This window comes from Callionymus lyra, chromosome 9 (genome assembly GCF_982586985.1).
Source record: "Callionymus lyra chromosome 9, fCalLyr1.hap1.1, whole genome shotgun sequence".
In the NCBI taxonomy this organism is placed as follows: domain Eukaryota; kingdom Metazoa; phylum Chordata; class Actinopteri; order Syngnathiformes; family Callionymidae; genus Callionymus; species Callionymus lyra.
In genome coordinates this window covers 399,481-419,285 of record NC_141826.1, presented here as the reverse complement: position 1 = coordinate 419,285, position 19,805 = coordinate 399,481, and the positions used below count along the sequence as shown (strand labels likewise).

At 39.7% G+C, this 19,805-nt stretch overlaps 1 protein-coding gene across 1 annotated transcript in view; it reads left to right on the top strand.

Annotated features, from left to right (window-relative positions):
- LOC148071390 (uncharacterized) overlaps window positions 1-19,805 on the top strand; it is a 74,321-nt gene that overhangs the window by 54,163 nt on the left and 353 nt on the right. Inside the window, exon 2 of the mRNA XM_087799645.1 lies at window positions 3,995-4,641. Within this exon, the coding sequence (XP_087655771.1) occupies window positions 4,223-4,641 (419 nt within the window). The 5' untranslated portion in view covers window positions 3,995-4,222. The remainder of the gene's footprint in view (window positions 1-3,994; window positions 4,642-19,805) is intronic.

Genomic DNA, 19,805 nt, shown 5'->3' with positions numbered 1-19,805 from the left:
TCCTTTTAAATATATATATATATAAATATATAATACCAATATGTTCCTTCTTTTAGCAAGTCTTATTAGTTTGAGGGAAGTTGTATTTATCTCAAATCAAGATTTCTTGTGTTTGGTAATTTAAACATCTTAACTATCTCACCACATGTCCAAAGAGTAGTTTCCTAAAACTACATTTGTTCATACATATATTTAAAAGTATGCTAGTCAAGTTTTTAGCTTTACTCATGTTGGCTCATGTTTCTTGTTCACCTTCTATGATATATTTAAGTCTGCAGTGGACAGTGGCTTCTTATTTCTCCCTCACTGGAGGGCTTCTCAGATCACCACCTCTAACAGGATAAGAATGATCAGAAGTTATGAGGTCAGTTATGAATCTATTCAGGTGGTGATCAGGATATTGTGTGTGTGTCATGAGTTGTGTATTCCAAACTTTGTAGATATGTGGATGTCTGTTAAAGTTTGTCATGTGTTTTATTTGAATAAACCTTGAAGTTAGCAGAGAGTTCAAATTATCAGTATGTTTTGACTTCATTGAGAAGAGAGAAACAGAGGCGGGGGTTCGAGGGAATTCTTTCATTCTCACACACACACAGGGAGCAGGTTGTAGCAGAGACACTTTTTTATCTTATTCAATTTAAAATTTAAGACATCATGTGTTTGTTTATCTCTGAGCTCAGTATGTTATTTGTAATATCTATGTGAATGTCTGAGAGTGTTGTGTGAGTTCAAATGTGTTTTATGAATGTAAAAGTTAATTAGATCAGGTGTCAGTCAGATCTCTTTGATTATTTACCCACAACAGAAATACAATATCTATTCTAGATTACTCTTTTGCTTATCTTAACTTGTTTTCTTTAATTAATATTCACGTCAAGGAGATTTCCTTTTAGTCTATAGTTGTTTGGTTTATTCAACTAGAGAGAAGAATGTCATATTTATTTTTCTCAGTGTTCCTTTTAATTTATCTTTTAATCTATTATTTTTTCTTTGACCTTTCCTCCTACAGTATTTTAGTCTCTATTTTTAAAAATATTTTCACTATTTTAGTCTAATTACCAAAGAAAAATATCATAAATTTCATTCGCATCAAGATGGGGTGGTTTAGTATAGTCTAGTCTAGTCTCTATAGTATAGTCTGGAGGTGACAAGTCAGCAGCTCTAGACAGAGTCACTTTTAATTAGTTTAAATAAAATTCTGCATCAGTTGACCACACAAGTTTTCAATTAGTGTCTTATGACCTGATATCATGTCTCTAACAGGCTATATTTCTATGCTTTTTTCGTCAAATCGCAAACAACTTTGCATTTCTTAATCATGTGTCTCAGGGCCCTAGCTTCTCCACCAGCAACCACAGCAAGAGCAACACGAGGGACAGAAGTGTCAGAGAGAGCCTAGAGAACACCTTGTTCGTTTGTTAGTTCAGCAGCCTCACCATCAGGACCCACAAAAATGTCACCGCAGACAAGAGTCAAGTTCATGTTTGCGACCAGATCGTGCCATTTGTCGTCATAATCACGTACATCATCATCCCAGATGTAGTTCATAGTGCAGTGTGGGGGGTCCAAAGGTGGATCATAGGAATGAAGTCTCAAAAGTATTTTCAAGATCAGGGAAATCAGATGTTCAATCACGTTGAACCAGTACAGCTGCCTCCCTCACAGAAGTTCATTCTTGGTGGAGAGTTGTTGAGGTTGAGTTCTTGTTTGTTCAACTCAGAAAAATTCCTTCAATCGTAGGTGTCACCAATAGGTAACTGATCCAAAGTTCCTGGACTAAAAGCCAAAAATGCGCCATTGTTGACCAAAATTCTTTGTTTGTTTCCATACCCTCGTCCTCTTCTCCTGCCACACCCATGCACTCCAGCCAGTGGCCAATAGGGAGCTATGATAGGACCCTAGAACTATCATCAATTCTCTATTTTTAGAGAAGCTCTTTCAAGTCTTTAATTAGCTAAATGAGAGCTTTTTGTGTAACTATTTTATTTATTATGAATTCTCAGAAATCATTGATGTGAGTAACCTACTCATAAGATTTACCATTAAATTAAAAAACAGAGTAACATTTCTTATTTTTCTTCCCTGTCAGGAGCCTTAACTTGTCACCTGTAGTAATAGTTACTTTTGTCTTAAAAAGAGAAGGTCAATAAATGAATAGCACAAATGAATAATAATATTAATAATTATTAATAATAATAATAATAATAATAGGTAAAGAAGAAATTACCATAATAAACAATTAAATGAAAATATGAAAGAGGAAGAATCTAAAAATCTAAATTAAGAACCAAAACCTTAATTAACTAATTCAAATATTATAAAATCCGAGATAATAATAAAAATAAAACAAATAGTAAATTAAGATATCAATAATAAAAACAATAAAATTAAATGGAAGAATTTGAAAATAATTAATACAATTAGATCTAATCAAATGTATACTAATTAATTAAAATTATTCAAGTCAAAACAATTGTCAATTAACAACTTATTATTTATTTTTCATTATTTATTTAACTTCCTAATTAGTTGCATATGTAACAAGTATGTTTTGGTATAGATTGAAGTTCGTCCAAATTGTTGTTCTGTTTAGTAGTGTTTGTATTTTGTTTTCACTTTGTGTGTTTATTACTTTTTATATTAAGTTCTGGCTCTATTTGTTTTGTTTGCGAGCTTTTATTTTGAAGGTCAATGCTCTGCTTTTTGGCGGAAGTCCAGTAGTTCTCTCTCTTGACTACTGGACTCAAGACGTATGGTGTGTGAAACTTTCAGCTCCACTCGTGGTGTTCGTTCAAGTTTGTGTTTTTGTTTTGTTGTGGTGTTTACTACACACACGAATGGCTACTAACCATTACTTGTTTAAGAAACGTTCCGTTTGTGTGTCACTTGTCTTTTGACGCGTTTTATCGTCATATAGAAAGATCGCTAAACTGTTAGCATGCGCGTGCTAACGTTTTAGCCATGTGGGTGTGTACTTCATTGAGTGTGTGTGTGTTTTTTAGAGGTGCAGGAGCTGTGTGTGCGTCAAGAGCATCACTTCATGTTTGTCTGTTTCAACAGGTATGTGTAATGTTGATTTTATTTATTCATTATTTAAAGAGCCTGTGTTTATTTGTAAAATATGTATGTATTGTAATTTTGTTATATTTTATATGTTTGGTTATAAAAAAGGAAAATCAGGCTTGACAGAATTCGTAACAACAAATCCACTATACGATCAATTGTAGTAGTTCTCTCTCTTGACTACTGGACTCAAGACGTATGAGGTGCAGGAGCTGTGTGTGCGTCAAGAGCATCACTTCATGTTTGTCTGTTTCAACAGTAAAGAGATCTGCAAGCCTGGATTGTGTGGACTTCCTCCGTTTGAAGCGCGAACGATTTGAAGGGGTTACACATATATATAGCACAATTGACAAAGAGGAATAAAAGTGACCGTCTAAAGACCAAATACAACATATAACTAAATATTCCTCCAATAATTAAAAAAATAAAAATCCAATCCCTAATTTTCTAAAAATAATAAAACAGTAGTAAATTTAACGTATTGTTAAAATAATAAAATGTAATTTAAAGTAATAATTGAAAAATTAAGAAAACAGAATAAACTGCAATTGATTCAATTAATTACTAATTAAATAATTACACCAATTGAGTCAGAACAAAAGTCAATTAAGAATCAAGCAAAGAGAAAACCAGCAGGGGGCAGCATAGCAAATACAACACCAAAGATCAGAAATTGAGAGTAGAAGAAGAGAAAACAGGAACTAGATATCAACAAACGTACTCATGTGCAAGCAGTCAATGACACAATTGTTTCAGATAAGCAGTATTAGCTAGACGAAACACCAAAAGTAAGTAAGTAAGTAAGTAATATTTATTTATATAGCGCTTTTCGAGACCAGGGTCACAAAGCGCTTAAACAATCAAAACAATACTCAAAAAAGTACATACTTTAAAGATCAAGATAATACTGAGAACAACACAGGAGTTCGAGAAATTCAAGATTGCACCGACAGGACGGCGACTTTAACAGCAGCTCCGAGTGTTTTTTGGGTTTATTACTTTTTTCTGAGGTTTGCCTCTGTCTTTTCAAACTTTTCTTTTCATCATACTGTCTCTTTAAGACTCGCGGACAGTTTTCTATAAAAATTGGAAACTTTCAGTGAAAAAGGAAAGTTTTTCATCGCCTTTTCTGGTGCGCAACGGGCGTCCTGCGCGCGTAATGGCCATCGTCTACAGTCGGGATCAGCTGCTGGCGCTGCGTTTCTCCGCGGTGCGGCCGGAGGAGCGACCCATCATCCCCCGGGATATTATGAAGCGGAGACGGGGATGCCGCGCCGGAGTTAAACGCCGGGAGCTGAGGAGAGCTTATCGACCGGCGCTGCCGTCCGTCGTCATGGGCAACGTGAGATCTCTGCCAAACAAGATGGACGAACTCGCGGCGGCGACCAGGTTCGACCCGGAATATCGACGGTGCAGCATGCTGATGCTCACAGAGACGTGGCTGAACCAGAACCACACGGACGCGATTGCTGCGCTGGATGGATTCTGCTTATTACGCGCGGACCGGACGGAGATGAGCGGGAAGAGAAAGGGCGGAGGACTGGCAGTGTTCGTCAATGAGAAGTGGTGCCTTCCCAGGCACGTCACTTTAAAGGATCAACACTGCTGTCCTGACATTGAACTTTTGGCGCTGAGTCTGAGACCCTTCTACTTGCCATGGGAGTTTTCACATGTTGTCGCGGTGCTTGTGTACATTCCACCGTCGGCGAGCGCGGAGGCAGCATGTGACGTCATCACTGGAGTAGTGAACGGGTTACAGACTCAGAGCCCTCAGGCCCTCTTTATCATATCCGGTGATTTTAATCACGCATCTCTTTCCTCCTGTCTGCCCAAATTCACGCAGTACGTCACTTGTGCCACCAGAGACAATAACACACTGGACCTTTTTTATGCGAACACTAAAGACGCTTATTTATCATTCCTTCCTCCTTTGGGACGAGCTGACCACTGTCTGGTCCATCTCCTACCTGTTTACAAGCCACTTGTGAGCAGGCAACCAGCAGTGACTCGCTCAGTCAAGAAGTGGTCTGAAGAAGCTGAGGAAGCTCTGCAGGTCTGCTTTGAGACCACGGACTGGAGCATCTTCAGTGAGTCCCACAAGGAGGATATTGACGGACTAACTTCATGTGTCACGGACTACATAAACTTCTGTGTGGAGAGCATTGTACCAACCAGAACTGTACGATGCTTCTCCAACAACAAACCCTGGATTAATCCTGATATAAAGGCTCTCTTAAAGGAGAAGAAGAGAGTCTTTAGGTCAGGAAACAAAAACAAAGAGGATCTGATGGCAGTCCAGAAGGAGCTGAGAAGAAAGATCAGGGAGGGAAAGGGGAGGTACAGGAGGAGGATGGAAGAGAGTCTGGCCAACAACAACACCAGAGATGTCTGGAGAGGTTTGAAATCCATATCCGGACATCAGACCAGGCTCTCTGTAGCAGCGGGGGATAAAAATTGGGCCGACAACTTAAACAGTTATTTTTCAAGGTTTGAGGTGTCGGCTTCCCCCCCTGCTCTTCCACCATTCTCACCTCTACACTTACCTTCTCCTCTCCCCCGAGCTTGTATTGTTTCAGCCCCCCCGCTGACTCCACAGGGGACAATGCCCCCCCACCCCAGCCTGTCCCTCACACCTCTCCAGGTGAGAAATCAGCTTAGGAGAACCAAGACAACAAAGGCCCCTGGACCAGACGGCATCGGTGGCAAAGTACTCAGGACGTGCTCTGACCAGTTAAGTGAAATTGTTGGACTTCTGTTCAACATGAGCTTGACCCTGGGAAGAGTTCCACTACTGTGGAAGACGTCCTGTGTGGTACCGGTGCCGAAGATTCAGCACCCTAAGGATCCCAGCTGCTACAGACCTGTGGCCTTGACATCCCACCTTATGAAGGCTCTGGAGCGGCTGGTCCTTAGTTACCTGAGTCCTCTGGTGCGCTCCTCCATGGATCCGTTGCAGTTTGCCTACCAACCTGACATCGGCGTGGAGGACGCCATCATCTTCCTTCTCCACCGAGCACTTTCTCACCTGGAGTCGCCTGGAAGCACTGTGAGGATCCTTTTCCTGGATCTAAGCAGTGCTTTCAATACCATCAGGTCAAACATCCTGAGGGACAAGCTGGAGCTGTCTGGAGCGGACACTCACCTCACGGACTGGATTGTGGACTACCTCACCAACCGTCCACAGTTCGTGAGGACCCGGGATGGTGTTTCGAGGACTGTGCAGTGTAGGGGTCCCCCAGGGAACAGTGTTAGCACCGTTCCTCTTTTCACTGTACACTGCAGACTTCCAACACCTGTCTCCCACCAGTCACCTGCAGAAGTTCTCGGACGACTCCGCCATCGTCGGCCTCATTAGGGACGGGGATGACGGGCCGTACCGGGGACTTGTCCAGGACTTTGTTGACTGGTGCCTGGAAAACCACCTTCAGATCAACTCCAGCAAAACTAAGGAGTTGATTGTGGATTTCCGGCGGTGTCCCTCCATCTCCCCCTCACCACTGAACATCCAGGGACAGGACATTGAGATTGTCACGACTTACAAGTTCCTGGGTGTTCACCTCAACAACCGCCTGGACTGGGTGGATAACACTGCTGCTCTTTATAAAAAGGGGCGGAGTAGAATCTACCTGCTCCGGAGGTTGAGGTCGTTTGGTGTCCGGGGGCCACTCCTGAAGTCATTCTATGACTCAGTAGTGGCCTCTGCCATCTTCAACAGTGTGGGCTGCTGGGGGAGCAGCATGACAGCAAAGGATAGGGCTAAACTGGACAGTCTTATTAAGAAGGCCGGTTACGTCCTAGGGCGCCCCCTGGATCCTGTGGAGGAAGTGACTGGAGAGAGGATGCGGAGCAAGCTGGGCTCCATGAGGAGGAACTTGTCTCACCCTCTCCAGCACACACTGAGGGCATTGAGGAGCTCCATCAGTGATAGGATGCTCCATCCCCGGTGTGTGAGGGAGAGGTACCGCAGGTCTTTCCTCCCTGCTGCCATCAGACTCCACAACAAGAACACACCAAGATAACTATTTAACTGCACCTCTTGTTATTTATGTAAATATGATTGTGTATATATAGCGCAGATTTATCTTTTATTCTATTTAGATTTTCTTTCTCGTTTTTATTTCTGGGTGTTTTTATTTCTCTTGCTGTTGTTAAACCGAATTTCCCCTTGCGGGACTAATAAAGGTTTTCTGATTCTGATTCTGATTCTGAAAAGCCTGAACAAAGAGAAATGTCTTAAGATGTTTCTTAAAGGAGTCAGTAGACTCCATCAAGCGCAAAGAGAGAGGAAGATCGTTCCAAAGCTTAGGAGCAACAGCCTGAAAAGATTTCTCTCCTCTGGTCCTGAGCCGTGTGCCTGGAACCATGAGTAGATTCTGATCCACAGACCTCAGAGCCCGAGCTGGGGTGTAAGGCTGGATCAGATCAGTGATGTAAGGAGGAGCCTGACCATGAACAGCTCTGAAAGTAAGAACCAGAATTTTAAAGTTGATCCTGAAAGAAACTGGAAGCCAGTGAAGAGTTTTAAGGACCGAAGAGATGTGAGTTCTTCTACTTGAGCGGGTCAGAATTCTCGCTGCAGAGTTCTGAATCAACTGCAGACGAGACAGCTCCTTCTTGTTAAGACATGAAAACAAACTGTTACAATAGTCCAGACGAGAAGAAACAAACGCATGGATTACAAGCTCCAGATCATGTTCCGACAACATTTTCCTAAGTTTAGAGATTTTTCTCAGTTGAAGGAAACAGTTTCTGGTCAGTTTTCTGCAATGTTGAACAAGAGACATGTCTTTATCAAATACAACACCCAGGTTTCTCATGCTCAGTTTGACAGACTGATCTAAGTCACCCAAGTACTGACTCAACCGTGGAACCTTATCATCAGGAGCAATCACCAGAGTTTCAGTTTTGTCCACATTTAGCTGTAAAGTGTTTTCACTCAGCCATTGTTTGATTTCTAGCAAACAATTGACTAAGCTGTTCAGCCTCTGGGGCTCAGTTGGGTCAAAAGAGCAGTAGAGCTGGATGTCATCAGCAAAAATGTGATAAGAAACATCTGGAAATCTCTGAATGATTTTACCGAGGGGAATCAAGTACAGCAAAAACAATAAAGGACCCAGAACAGAACCTTGAGGGACTCCACACAACAGATCTGCCGATTCAGACCTCATTTGATTGGCAGATACACTAAAACTGCACCCAGAAAGGTAAGATGAGAACCATTCTAACACAGACCCAGACAGTCCCACTTCATCCCTCAGTCTTCTCAGCAGGATCTGGTGATCAACTGTGTCAAAGGCTGAGGACAGATCCAAGAGAACCAGAACAGTGAATTTACCAGAGTCAGCCGACATCATGATGTCACTGGACACTTTCAATAAAGCTGTCTCCGTAGAGTGATGTTTACGGAAGCCAGACTGAAACTTCTCATGGATGTCGCTCTGATCCAGGAACAAAGACAGCTGCTCAGACACCACCTTCTCCAAGATCTTGGACAAGAAAGGGAGCTTAGAAATAGGCCTGAAATTACTGAGGTCAGTTGGGTCTAAGCCTGGTTTTTTGAGCAGAGGCTCCACAATGGCATGTTTAAATGCATTGGGAAAAACCCCTGTGGAAAGGGAGAGGTTCACCATATTGGTAACCCAGGGGCCAATTACATCAAATACTTTGATAAAAAGCCTACAAGGAAGGACGTCATCTGAGCAAGAGGAGGGTTTAATCTTGTTCACTAGTGCCGAAATATCACCCAATATGATACAGCAGTGAAGGAGGACCAAGAGGAGGACAGGGGCTCAGAGACAGTAGGAGTTCCAAACATAGGGGGAGAGATTTTCTCTTTGATCAATTTAATTTTGTCAATGAAAAATCTCAACAATGCATTGCTGTCAGCTTCACAGAAGACAGGCGTGATTTGAGGAGCAGGAGACACGAGAGAATTAATCATGTCAAACAAAACTTTTGGGTTTTTCTTATTTGCTGCTACCAGTTTTCTGATGTAATCAGATCTAGCAGTTTCTACCATCTCATTGTAAGAAGTCATCAGATCCCTGAGGTGAAGTCTATGCACCTCAAGTTTAGTGGACTTCCTGAGACGCTCAGTCTTTCGACAAAGTCTCTTCAGACTCTTCATTTGTCCAAGGGCACTGTTTTTTTGTTCGATTTAACAGGTGCCACTTGATCCAGTATTTCAACACAATGATCAGTGAAACAGTGAATCAAACTGTCCACGTCTGGGCAGTCATCAAAGGAAAGATGGTCAAACATAGCAGAAAAACTGACTGCAGTATCGGCTGAGATGACACGCCTCTGAGACCTAACTTTCAAAGGCTTAGGTTCAGGGATGAAGTCCAGGTTAAACAAGACAAGAGAATGATCACTCAGATGGACATCATGTACAGATACATTAGAAATGTCCAGGCCAAGAGTAAAAACTAAGTCTAAAATGTGGCCTTTTTGATGAGTGGGTTCAGAAACATGTTGCTCAAAATTAAAGACTTCTGTTAAAGTTAAAAGTTCTTTAGCAGAACAAGATGTGACGTCATCAACATGAAGATTAAAGTCTCCAAGAATAAGGACAGATTCCATTTGAATAATGGAAGATAAGAAGTCACTAAAGTCTTTCAAGAACATCGCCGCAGGACCAGGCGGACGGTAGATTGACACACAATAGAAAGGTCTTGTAGAACCAACCAAGATCATCTGAGATTCAAAATAAGTGAATTCCTGTGTCTGAATCCCTTTGCAAGAAAAACTCTCCCTAAAAACAATAGAAAGACCTCCTCCACGACCAGAGAGGCGAGGCTTCCCCAGGACAGCGCCCCCTACTGGACAGAGCTCGTTCAGATGAATAAACTCTTCCTCTCTCTGCCAAGTCCCAGAAAGACATAATAAATCCAAATTAACTCTTGTGAAAAGATCATTAAGAATAAAAGATTTATTAGTAATGGAGCGAACATTAAAAAGTCCCACATTCAGCACCGAAGACGTCACTGACGACGCCGCGTCACTGACAGGCGCGCAGAGCCGGGTGCTTTTGAAGCGAACAGCGGTCACGTGGGTACCAGCTGTCTCTGAAGTTCAACTCGGTTGTAAAAGCCGAATTAAAGAGAGGAAATGAAAAAATCTTACCACCTTTCGTTGAGGTCTGGACAGACGGCAGCGCTGATGTGTCGTCATGCTCTGCAGCTAGAGGAATGTCGATCAAACATCGATGACGTCCGATGACGTCAGAGTTGTTCCGAGCGATCCCGACTGCTCGTCTCATCCTGACCTGAACTCCAGACCGACTCGATCGCTTGTGGAAATCGCCCGGTACCCGAGAGATCAAACGATATTCCACAGAGTCCGAGTCGATGAGAAGCGGAGCCGGAAACATATTCACCGGACGTTGATAACGGTCGCGGTTATAATCCTCCATCGACTCTCTGATGTTGAAAAGAGCATCACGATCATAGATCCGAGATGCTTGAGACATATCTTTAGTGATATGAGCATAATATCCGGACAAGTAGTCGTTAAAACAACTGTTTTTGGCAATTATTGCAGGAGCTTACGTTCAAGCAGCCGATCAAAGGCTCACCGGAAGCGGAAGTGAAAAAAAGTTACACGCAATGTGACCAATTGTGAGTTGATCAATTGACAATGTGAAATAGGAAGAGAGGATGGTCAAGATCATTAATACATAAAACAGTGTGCCAACCATCAATGTTAATTGTGTTATTGTTATTGAACACAGCAGAAAAAGGAGAACAATTAAATGTGAGTTGTTTTGTTTTTCTTCTTAAACCAATTATACCAGTAATTAACTGTATATATTCATATATACCTCAATTAAGAAACAGGATTAATAGTAAAAGTCAACAAAGAATGTTACTTTATAAAGAGAAAAGATAATTATATCAAACCCAATAGTGAATAGAATTCAAAATGACGTAAGAATGTGTGTTAGAGAAGACATGAATACAATGGGAGGGTCGGTGAGGAAAAGAAGGAAGTCTTAAAAGTTCAACCTCCAAGCGAAACCACTCCCACCAACAAGGAAACTAGGATTTGGAGCTCAGTTGCCTTGTAGCAGCTGAAAAGACAACGTCTGCCAAGCAGCAGTGTTCTTATCAGCAAGAGATAGTGTCCAAAGACACACACACGCGGACTCTCAGCTGAGTCACAAAAAGTCAGAGATCTCACACAAATTAATGCAATTTTTTACAAGTACTGCGGCGAGAAAACAATATTCAAAAGATAAAAATATACAGACACAGACAATTTAAACAAAACAATATGTCATGACAATACGACGACAACAGTATTTTACCAAAACAGGTCAGAGAGACACACTATGCTACGTGGAACTAGACTCTTACCAGCTTGTCGTGTCTAAAGTGTTGAAGTCATAATGGCGGGAGCCCCTCGACCGCTCAATTAGCTTCCAAACACACTGGATAGGAGACCCCTCAACTCATCCATCTATTTCAACCCCTGTCGAACTAACTCTAAACTAATCACCAATGAGACTTTGTCCATCACCGTGATTGTTCGGAAAATTAACTAGCCCTAACTATACTGCCAAATACCTGTGCAGCCCCTCGATCCGGGTCACGGCACCAAGTTGTTGGGATTTTGTGTTCCGAAGAACCGACCCCTCCCCAGTCTCGTACGTGGTGGTGGAATGAAGAACAGACACATGGATGAGTTTAAGAAAAATGCTCGTTTAGTGAATTATGCAAAAGTCAGAGACAAACTTACGTGAACACGTGCGCTAGCAAGCAGAGAGATCTATCGCAGACGTCTTCGAATGCCAGAACGAATGAAGATTCTCAGTTAATCAAGTGACTTTTTGAAATGTGTGTTAAATCTAGATGATTGATTACAGTAAAGATGTCATTTCCTTACATTGGTTTTGGGATGCCTTTAATTGTGCTTTTTTTTTCCTGATTGATGCTGCAAGAGGTTAAATAAAAGCACACAATGGTGCCCTTGTTTAACCTAAAGTTTTTGGAAATAAACCCTTTTGTAGTGACTGTGCAGGGTAGCATTATGAGACTTGTGATTACTATTTACAGTATGTGTTATGTTTGCTTATGTTATGATTATTGAACTATGAGGTTAATTCTCGATTACAGAACAATTGACCATCAATATTAAGTGTCTCAACAGCAGTTGCGCTCTCTTCTGCTTCACCAGGTAAGGTTTAGGGAATTGAAATAGCATCTTGCATGGGGCCTGGATCTCACCAGGATATTGATAATTTATTATAGATCCTTTCATCTGGACTCTTTGTTTCTCTACAGTTTTTTTGTGTTTGAAATGTTGAAACTTATCTGTGTCAGGATGTTTGTTGTCCTTCCTAATCGCTTCCAGGCGGTGGACACGGTGAAAGGTGATTTTATCCTTTGTGTCTGGAATAACTTCAGACTGTCTGATATGAAATATTTTAACGTTACTTCTCAGTCAATGTGGGCTGGTAGTGGAGTTTCTGAGAAGGACAGGTTGTCCTACATAGGGTGCCAAAACGGTGTATTTAAATTAATTATTTCCCTTATTCCTTTTATTGTTTATCATTTTGAGATCTTTCAAGAAGTATTGACATTACAGTACTAAAAACCAAGAGAAAAAGAATATACCTGATAATACATTTTGCTTAGTTGCTTTGTGATTTGCACAAATCTATATAATTTCAAAAAGGAAGGAAATGTTTGAAAATGACTGAGCTAGAGTGTCATTTATGTTATCATCACCATCAACAGTACAGCACCAAATTTCCCTTCAGATAATATATAGACGGAGCTAAACTGAATTGACTCATTGGGAAGGAGCAACTAAGTGATGCTGTCTCTGATAGGCCGATGAAAAATCGATGCATCAGATGTTTACATTTGATAGTGATATTGAAACAGCTTATACAACTGTCATACAGTATTGTGTTACATGTTACCCTCTCTAACATCTTTCTTCTGTTTGTGTGCACATCCAAAGTCATATTCCTAACCTGACACCTGGAGTAAGTTTAAAGTTTGATTTCTTTAGAACCTTTTGGTACAATCCAGTGTTTAAATACTGAGATGATTTCTCATATGTACTCTCTTGTCATGTCCGGTCACATATCTACCCTCTTGTCTTACTTTCTGGTTTTATTGTGAAGTCCCAATCCCTATGTGTGTGTTTTAGTCTTGTAAACTTCCTCTCGTGCTCCTGACCTGATTGCCATGATTTGTGTCACCAGTGTCTTTGTCTCACGTCCCTGTTCCCCTTGATTGTGTTTAAAACACTCCTTTGTCTGTCAGTCTCTGTCGTGACGTCACAGAATTAATGGTACGTGTAAAAATATTTCATTTCAGTTCTGGTTACCTGTTTTTGTGCGTTTTAATTATTGGCTTGTGCCAGCTCTTGTTGATTGCCTTTTTATTAATAAAGTAGTCGATTCTTTAATCATGTTCCCTGCCTCTGAATTTGAGTTTCCTGCCCAGTGTCCTGACACTCTCACACACACATTTCTCAATCACCCGATTCTGTCCTGGTCTCAGGGGAATGCGTTTCTTTTTATGTTCAGCATCACTTTGAGATCTCTTAAGAGGAGGAAAAATCTTTTTTTCATCAACCCAGATGCCTGTACTGTTCCGACCTACATCTGTATCATGTCCATGGGTCCCTCACAAGGTCCTCAGAGAGTAAATTGCTATTTCCAGTATCTCCATTTATACAGTGACTGCCTCAATAGAGACAGGGAATGGATTACAGTCTTTGAAGCAATCAGGCCAGGAAGCTTAAGGTGTCTTCTAATCAAAATCATTTGCAGCATTCCTTCTAAAGTCCATTAAACATGAAACACAACAGTGTTCATTCTAAAAAAATGATCTTGGCACCAGCAGTATCATATTAAGTACACTGACAACATCCCCTTATTTTCTTTCACCAAACTACCCAGGTAAGAGTGTAGGTTTTGCTATTTACTCCTAAATCCAGTTTGATTAGACTGTAGTCTTTTATACCTACTTATAAGGGAAGCATCAAAACCAAAACCAGTTCCATAATATCTGACAAGCATCACTACAATCTCAGCTGAATTCACTAGAAAATTTGCATTTCCCAAGGAAATGCAGTGCTGAATTTCCTGAAGCTGTAAACTGTAATGCTTGAAAGTATTGGATTAGTATTCAAAGTAAAAATGTAAACAGTTGAAATAATTCATGAAGGAAAAAGACTGATGTGATGACCTTGAAATAAACTGAAAAAGGTTCAGAAGAAAAAAAAAGAATCCAAAAGAGAAGAAGAAAAAGAACAAGAAATATGTAGTAGAATTTGTAGTAGAAGTAGAAGAAGTAGTAGAATTTGTAGTAGAAGCAGATGAAGTAGTAGAATTTGTATTAGAAGTAGTAGTGGGAGTAGAAAACGTAGTATAATAAGGAGTAAAAGTATAAGTAGAATTAGTAAAACTAGTAGTAGAATTATTAGTACAAGTATAAGTAGTATAAGCAGTAGTAGAATTAGTAGTAGAAATAGAAGAAGTAGTCGAAGAATTTGTAATAAATTAGAAGTAGAAGTAGTAGTAGTAGTAGAATTAGTAGGAGAATTATAATTTTTAAAAGCTGTAGAATTCGGAAGTAGAATTTACTTCCTTTGAGTCTCAGATGATCATGGTTGGTTTTACAAGACCTTTCTATTGTGTTTCAGTCTACCATCCGCCTGGTCCCGCGGCAGTGTTCTTGAAGGACTTTAGTGTGTTTTTAATCTTCCATTATTCAAATGGAATCCATTCTTATTATTGGAGACATTAATCTTCATGTTGATGACATCACATCTTGCTCTGCTAAAGAACCTTTAACTTTGAATGAAGCCTTTAATTTTGAGCAACATGTTTCTGAACCCACTAACCAAAAAGGCCACACTTTAGACTTAGTTTTTACTCTTGGCCTGGACATTTCTAATGTATCTGTACATGCTTTCCAGCTGAGTGATCATTCTCTTGTTTATTTTAACCTGGATTTCACCCCTGAACCTAAGCCCTTGAAAGTTAGGTATCAGAGGCGCGTTATCTAAGCCGATACTGCAGTCAGTTTTTTTGCTGTTTGACCAGCTTATCTTATCTTAAGCCTGAGCATCTCTGGAAGTCTCTGGAAGGGATCTGATGTCCTCATACAATGAGATAATGGAAACTGCCAGATCTGATTACATACGGAAACTGGTAACAACAAATAAGAAAAACCCCAAAGTGTTGTTTGACACAATAAATTCTCTTGCGTGTCCTGCTGTTCAAATCACCACTGTCTTCGGTGAAGCTGGTGTTGTTGAGATTGAGAAAATCACTCCCCTTCTGTGTGGAACTCCTGAACCACTGAGCCTGTCACCACGTTGTGGTCCTTTAATGTTGTAACGCTGGCTGATATTTTCGGCACTGGTGAGCAAGATGAAACCCTCCTCCTGCTCGTCAGATGTCCTTCCATGTAGGCTCTTTATTAAAGTGTTTGATGTAATTGGCCCCTGGGTTACCAATGCATTTAAGCATGCCATTGTGGAGCTTTTAATCAAAAAGTCAGGCTTAGACCCAACTAACCTCGGTAATTTCAGGGCCTATTTCTAAGCTCCCATTCTTGTCCAAGATCTTGGAGCAGGTGGTGTCTGAGCAGCTGTCATTGTTCCTGGACCAGAGAGGCATGAGAATAGAATAGAATAGAAAATGTTTATTCATCCCCAGAGAGGAACACACTTTTACAACAGCACAGTTGAAAAAAAATAAAGTGCAAGGAAAAAATAAAAAATAAAAGAGATAATAAAAAATAAAAAAAATAAAACGATCTTAAAGATATACAAATTATTTACAATATTGGAAATTTAACACTATTAACAAAATTAAATAAAATTAAAATAAAATAAAATAAAATAAAATAAGATAAAATAAAAACAAAAATAAAATAAAACACACGAGAAGAAACGAGAAGTTTCAGTCTGGCTTCCACAAACATCACTCTACGGAGACAGCCTTACCGAAAGTGTCCAGTGGCATCATGATGTCGGTTGACTGGTTCTCTTGGATCTGTCTTCAGCCTTTGACACAGTTGGTCACAAGATCCTGCGGAGAAGACTGAGGGATGAAGTCAGACTGTCTGATTAATACAAAGCTCTGCAGCAAGAATTCCAACCCGCTCTGGTAGAAGAACTCACATTTCTCTGATCCTTAAAACTCTTCAGTGGCTGCCAGATTCTTTCAGGATGAATTTTAAATTTTACCTCTTCAAAACTCCAACATTTTTTATTTATTTTTTTTTCCTCTTCAAAACTCCAACATTTTTTTTTTTTTTTACCTCTTCAAAACTCCAACATTTTTTTTTTTTACCTCTTCAAAACTCCAACATTTTTTTTAATTTTTTTTTTTACCTCTTCAAAACTCCAACATTTTTTTTTTTTTTTTACCTCTTCAAAACTCCAACATTTTTTATTTTTTTTTACCTCTTCAAAACTCCAACATTTTTTTTTGTTTACCTCTTCAAAACTCCAACATTTTTTTTTTTTAATTGTAAATTGCCACATAAAAGACTGGAAATGTCATTGTTCACTCCTATTCTAGTCTTTAGAGAAGGGTCAATCTGGAAATGCATGGACTGCTAAGGCTGATGACAGGACGCGCTATCAGGCAGTAAGTTACATAGGTTTAAAGGTGAGTGCTGATCGAAGGGAGAGTTGATGCTAAAATTGGCACCCAAATTCCGTTACCTAATCTTAGATCAAATTAATTATATTGTTGCTGCAGTGTGGTAAAAGTTTGTCCGGCTAAGTGTTTGTGTCTGAAGGTTATCTGAAGATACACTGTTTATGGTGAGATTGTCATGGCTCAGCAAAACAGCTCAGTGGAGTATTCTGGATACATCTGCTGCTGCTGGCGGGGGGGCCGGCTGCTGTGGAGAAGACTGAGGAAGCAGAGCAAGAGCACAATGGGACCACATTTTCATCATATCACCCATTATGATGTGTAATGTGTCCCCAGCTCATTTAGGATGGAGGATAGAGAAAAAGCTGCTTGTCTGTCTGTGTTAAGAAAAGTCAGTTAATATACATTTACTGCATGGAGTACCTATCAGTGGTTCTCAACTGCTCTAACTTTGGCACCCAAGACCACCCCTTAATGAGTAAAATTTAGGAAAAAAGATAATTTGATAGACAGCCAACATTCTCCTGGAAATATTCAAAATAAAGAAACAGGTGGAGCACAAAGATCATATTAGAACATCTTCATGCAAGCCCTCCAGTTCCACCCAAGTCAAGAAGAAAACAAAAAAACAAAACCTAAGACAGTGACGCCCACAACAGCTGTTTTACACAACACACTTCTGACTGCGCTTGCACGAGTCAGTGCATGCTTGGATTAATTTGATGAAGAAATGTGAAAGAAGAATATCAGCGTCTAAATCTTAAAATCTATACCACCTAATATGCTTGTCGTTTCTCCTGCAGTGAAAGAAAAATATAAATACCGAAATGTGTTTTTGTGTACTTTATGTGGTTATAAAAATAACTTCTCTCCCTCTCCTGATGGTATCCTTCTTTCAAACAATTTCACCCGAATTGTTTTAGTGGGAGTCTGCGCATGTGCCACTTCTCAGGACAGTCAAAGTGTAGAGCCAATTTTGAAAGCGAGATATTTATCTACAGTACTTGGTGGCAACAGAACATTTATGACCTAACCTTATGCCTAATTTTGTTTAAATAATTATTGCACACTTTCTGTAAATCATGTAAACTTTATTTCACTTCTCAAATATCACTGTGTTTTTCTCCTATACGATATATTTAACTGGATTTTTTTATCCAAACAAACAATGATTTATAAAGGAAAATCATGAAAATGTACAGGGGTGCCCAAACTTTTTCATACCACTGTATATACATTTTCAAACAGAGCAAAAGTTACTTCTAGTGCAGGACATACATGCATAAAATCTAAATGGTCCATTCAATTTTTGATTTTTCTCAAAAGTTGGCGTAATTTATTCAAGATATCAGCACATAATGGAAGCTTACATTTGGGAGTCCTTCAGTAACCTTATTGTGTCCCTTTGAGCTAATTATCCAGTTGCACTGCTCTGTCACGTGTCTGTTCCTTTCTTCCCATTTTCTAGTAGTTTGTTCTCTCGAGAAATATATGGATTTTTCAGCAGCTTGACTCGTGTTTTTTTCTTGTTAGCTCCCTGAACTACTGCAAGGAGCCTTAGTTGTATTAGTTGTAACAGCTTTTCCTCATACATCTGAAACATTTTAGGGGGGTTTATCTGAGGATATTCAGGCAGCAGGTTAAACATTTTATGTTTTATGTTTCTTTACTGAACTTGAGAAGTACTGAAATGGCACACCTTCTGTTAACTATCCAATGTCACAGGACCCTTATTATAGTTGAAACTTAATTTGTCCTAACAGCTTTGGTGGCATCTTGAGTCAATTGATCTTGGAATACCAGGGTCATAAGGGACACCCTGGAGGAAAACTGCCCAAAGTTTAAGGTTGAATTCAAGTCCTTTAATCAGGCTCTCCCCTAAGACAAGTCATCTGGATTCAGGTAAAAAGAACCACTTAACAGCAATTGAGGAGAGGAGTAGATCCTTAAGGAGGAAAATGTGCAAAATCTTTTGGTCATTAAATTGTGGTCATTAAAATGTATAGGTTGTTTAATTCTTAATTGAATTGTATACATGAATATTTGCTGAAGGACCTATTAACCAAGATCAGTATTCTTTTAAGTAAACCATTATTTTTTTCAGCTTCTCAGTTAATTGTGAATTTAAATTCTCACCAGCAAACGAAACAACCCACCTTCAGTGCAGGCACACCAGACTGAACCTAAAAGGGCATTTTGTGCCCTTTAATGTGGCACATATGTGGACAAAATCCTCCACTGAGGTTTGAGGCCAGTAAATCAGATTTTTGTTTATTATCTACTATTTCTTTTTTCAGGAAGGGAAGTTCATTTAAACAATTTCTAATACATTGAAACATGGTGTTATTTTTAAATTCTGTAAGGTTTTCAATTATCTTGGAAAAAATAAATAATTATAGATATCATTTAAGAATAAAACATTTTTTTGGCTGCGCTGCTCTTCTATGGTTTGTAATGGGTGTACTGAGTGGGCGGCTGAGCAGGATTTTTCAACATATTTATTATTTGAGGTCCAATCTAAAGAATCTTTAGTGAGGTCTCACATTCCTCGACCATCACCCTTTATTATTTCAAACCAATCAGAGGAGGCAGTTGTGGACCACAGACATCTTGTAACTCCCGCAGGATTTACCCACACTTGACCTTCATAGCTGCATACACAACAACACACACAATGTGAAGGACTTGTTCCTGTCACAGGTGCAGAGAAATCTTTGAAGCAGTATGTAGCGTGTCCTACTTCTTCTATTAACTGTGTGTGTGTGTGTGTGTATGTGTGTGTGTGTGTGTGTGTGCGCAACTGTGTCTCTGTGTGCGTGCATCTGCGTGTGTGGGGTTGTTGCAACAAGTGATGACCCATTTGAATTCTATCCACAGTTTCTTGCTTGACTGTGATTAAAAATTGCCATGTTTTACCTTTTATATTATATATAAAATGTGTGTGAATTGTGAATCTCCCATAAAAACATATTCAACCATTCAATATTCCATTAACTAGAACAACTATAAGAACAATTTACACACACAGCATGGTCAAACTGAATAATTTTTTTGTAGGGAACTACTGTACATATTTGAATAAAAAAAAAAGGATTTTTAATAATTT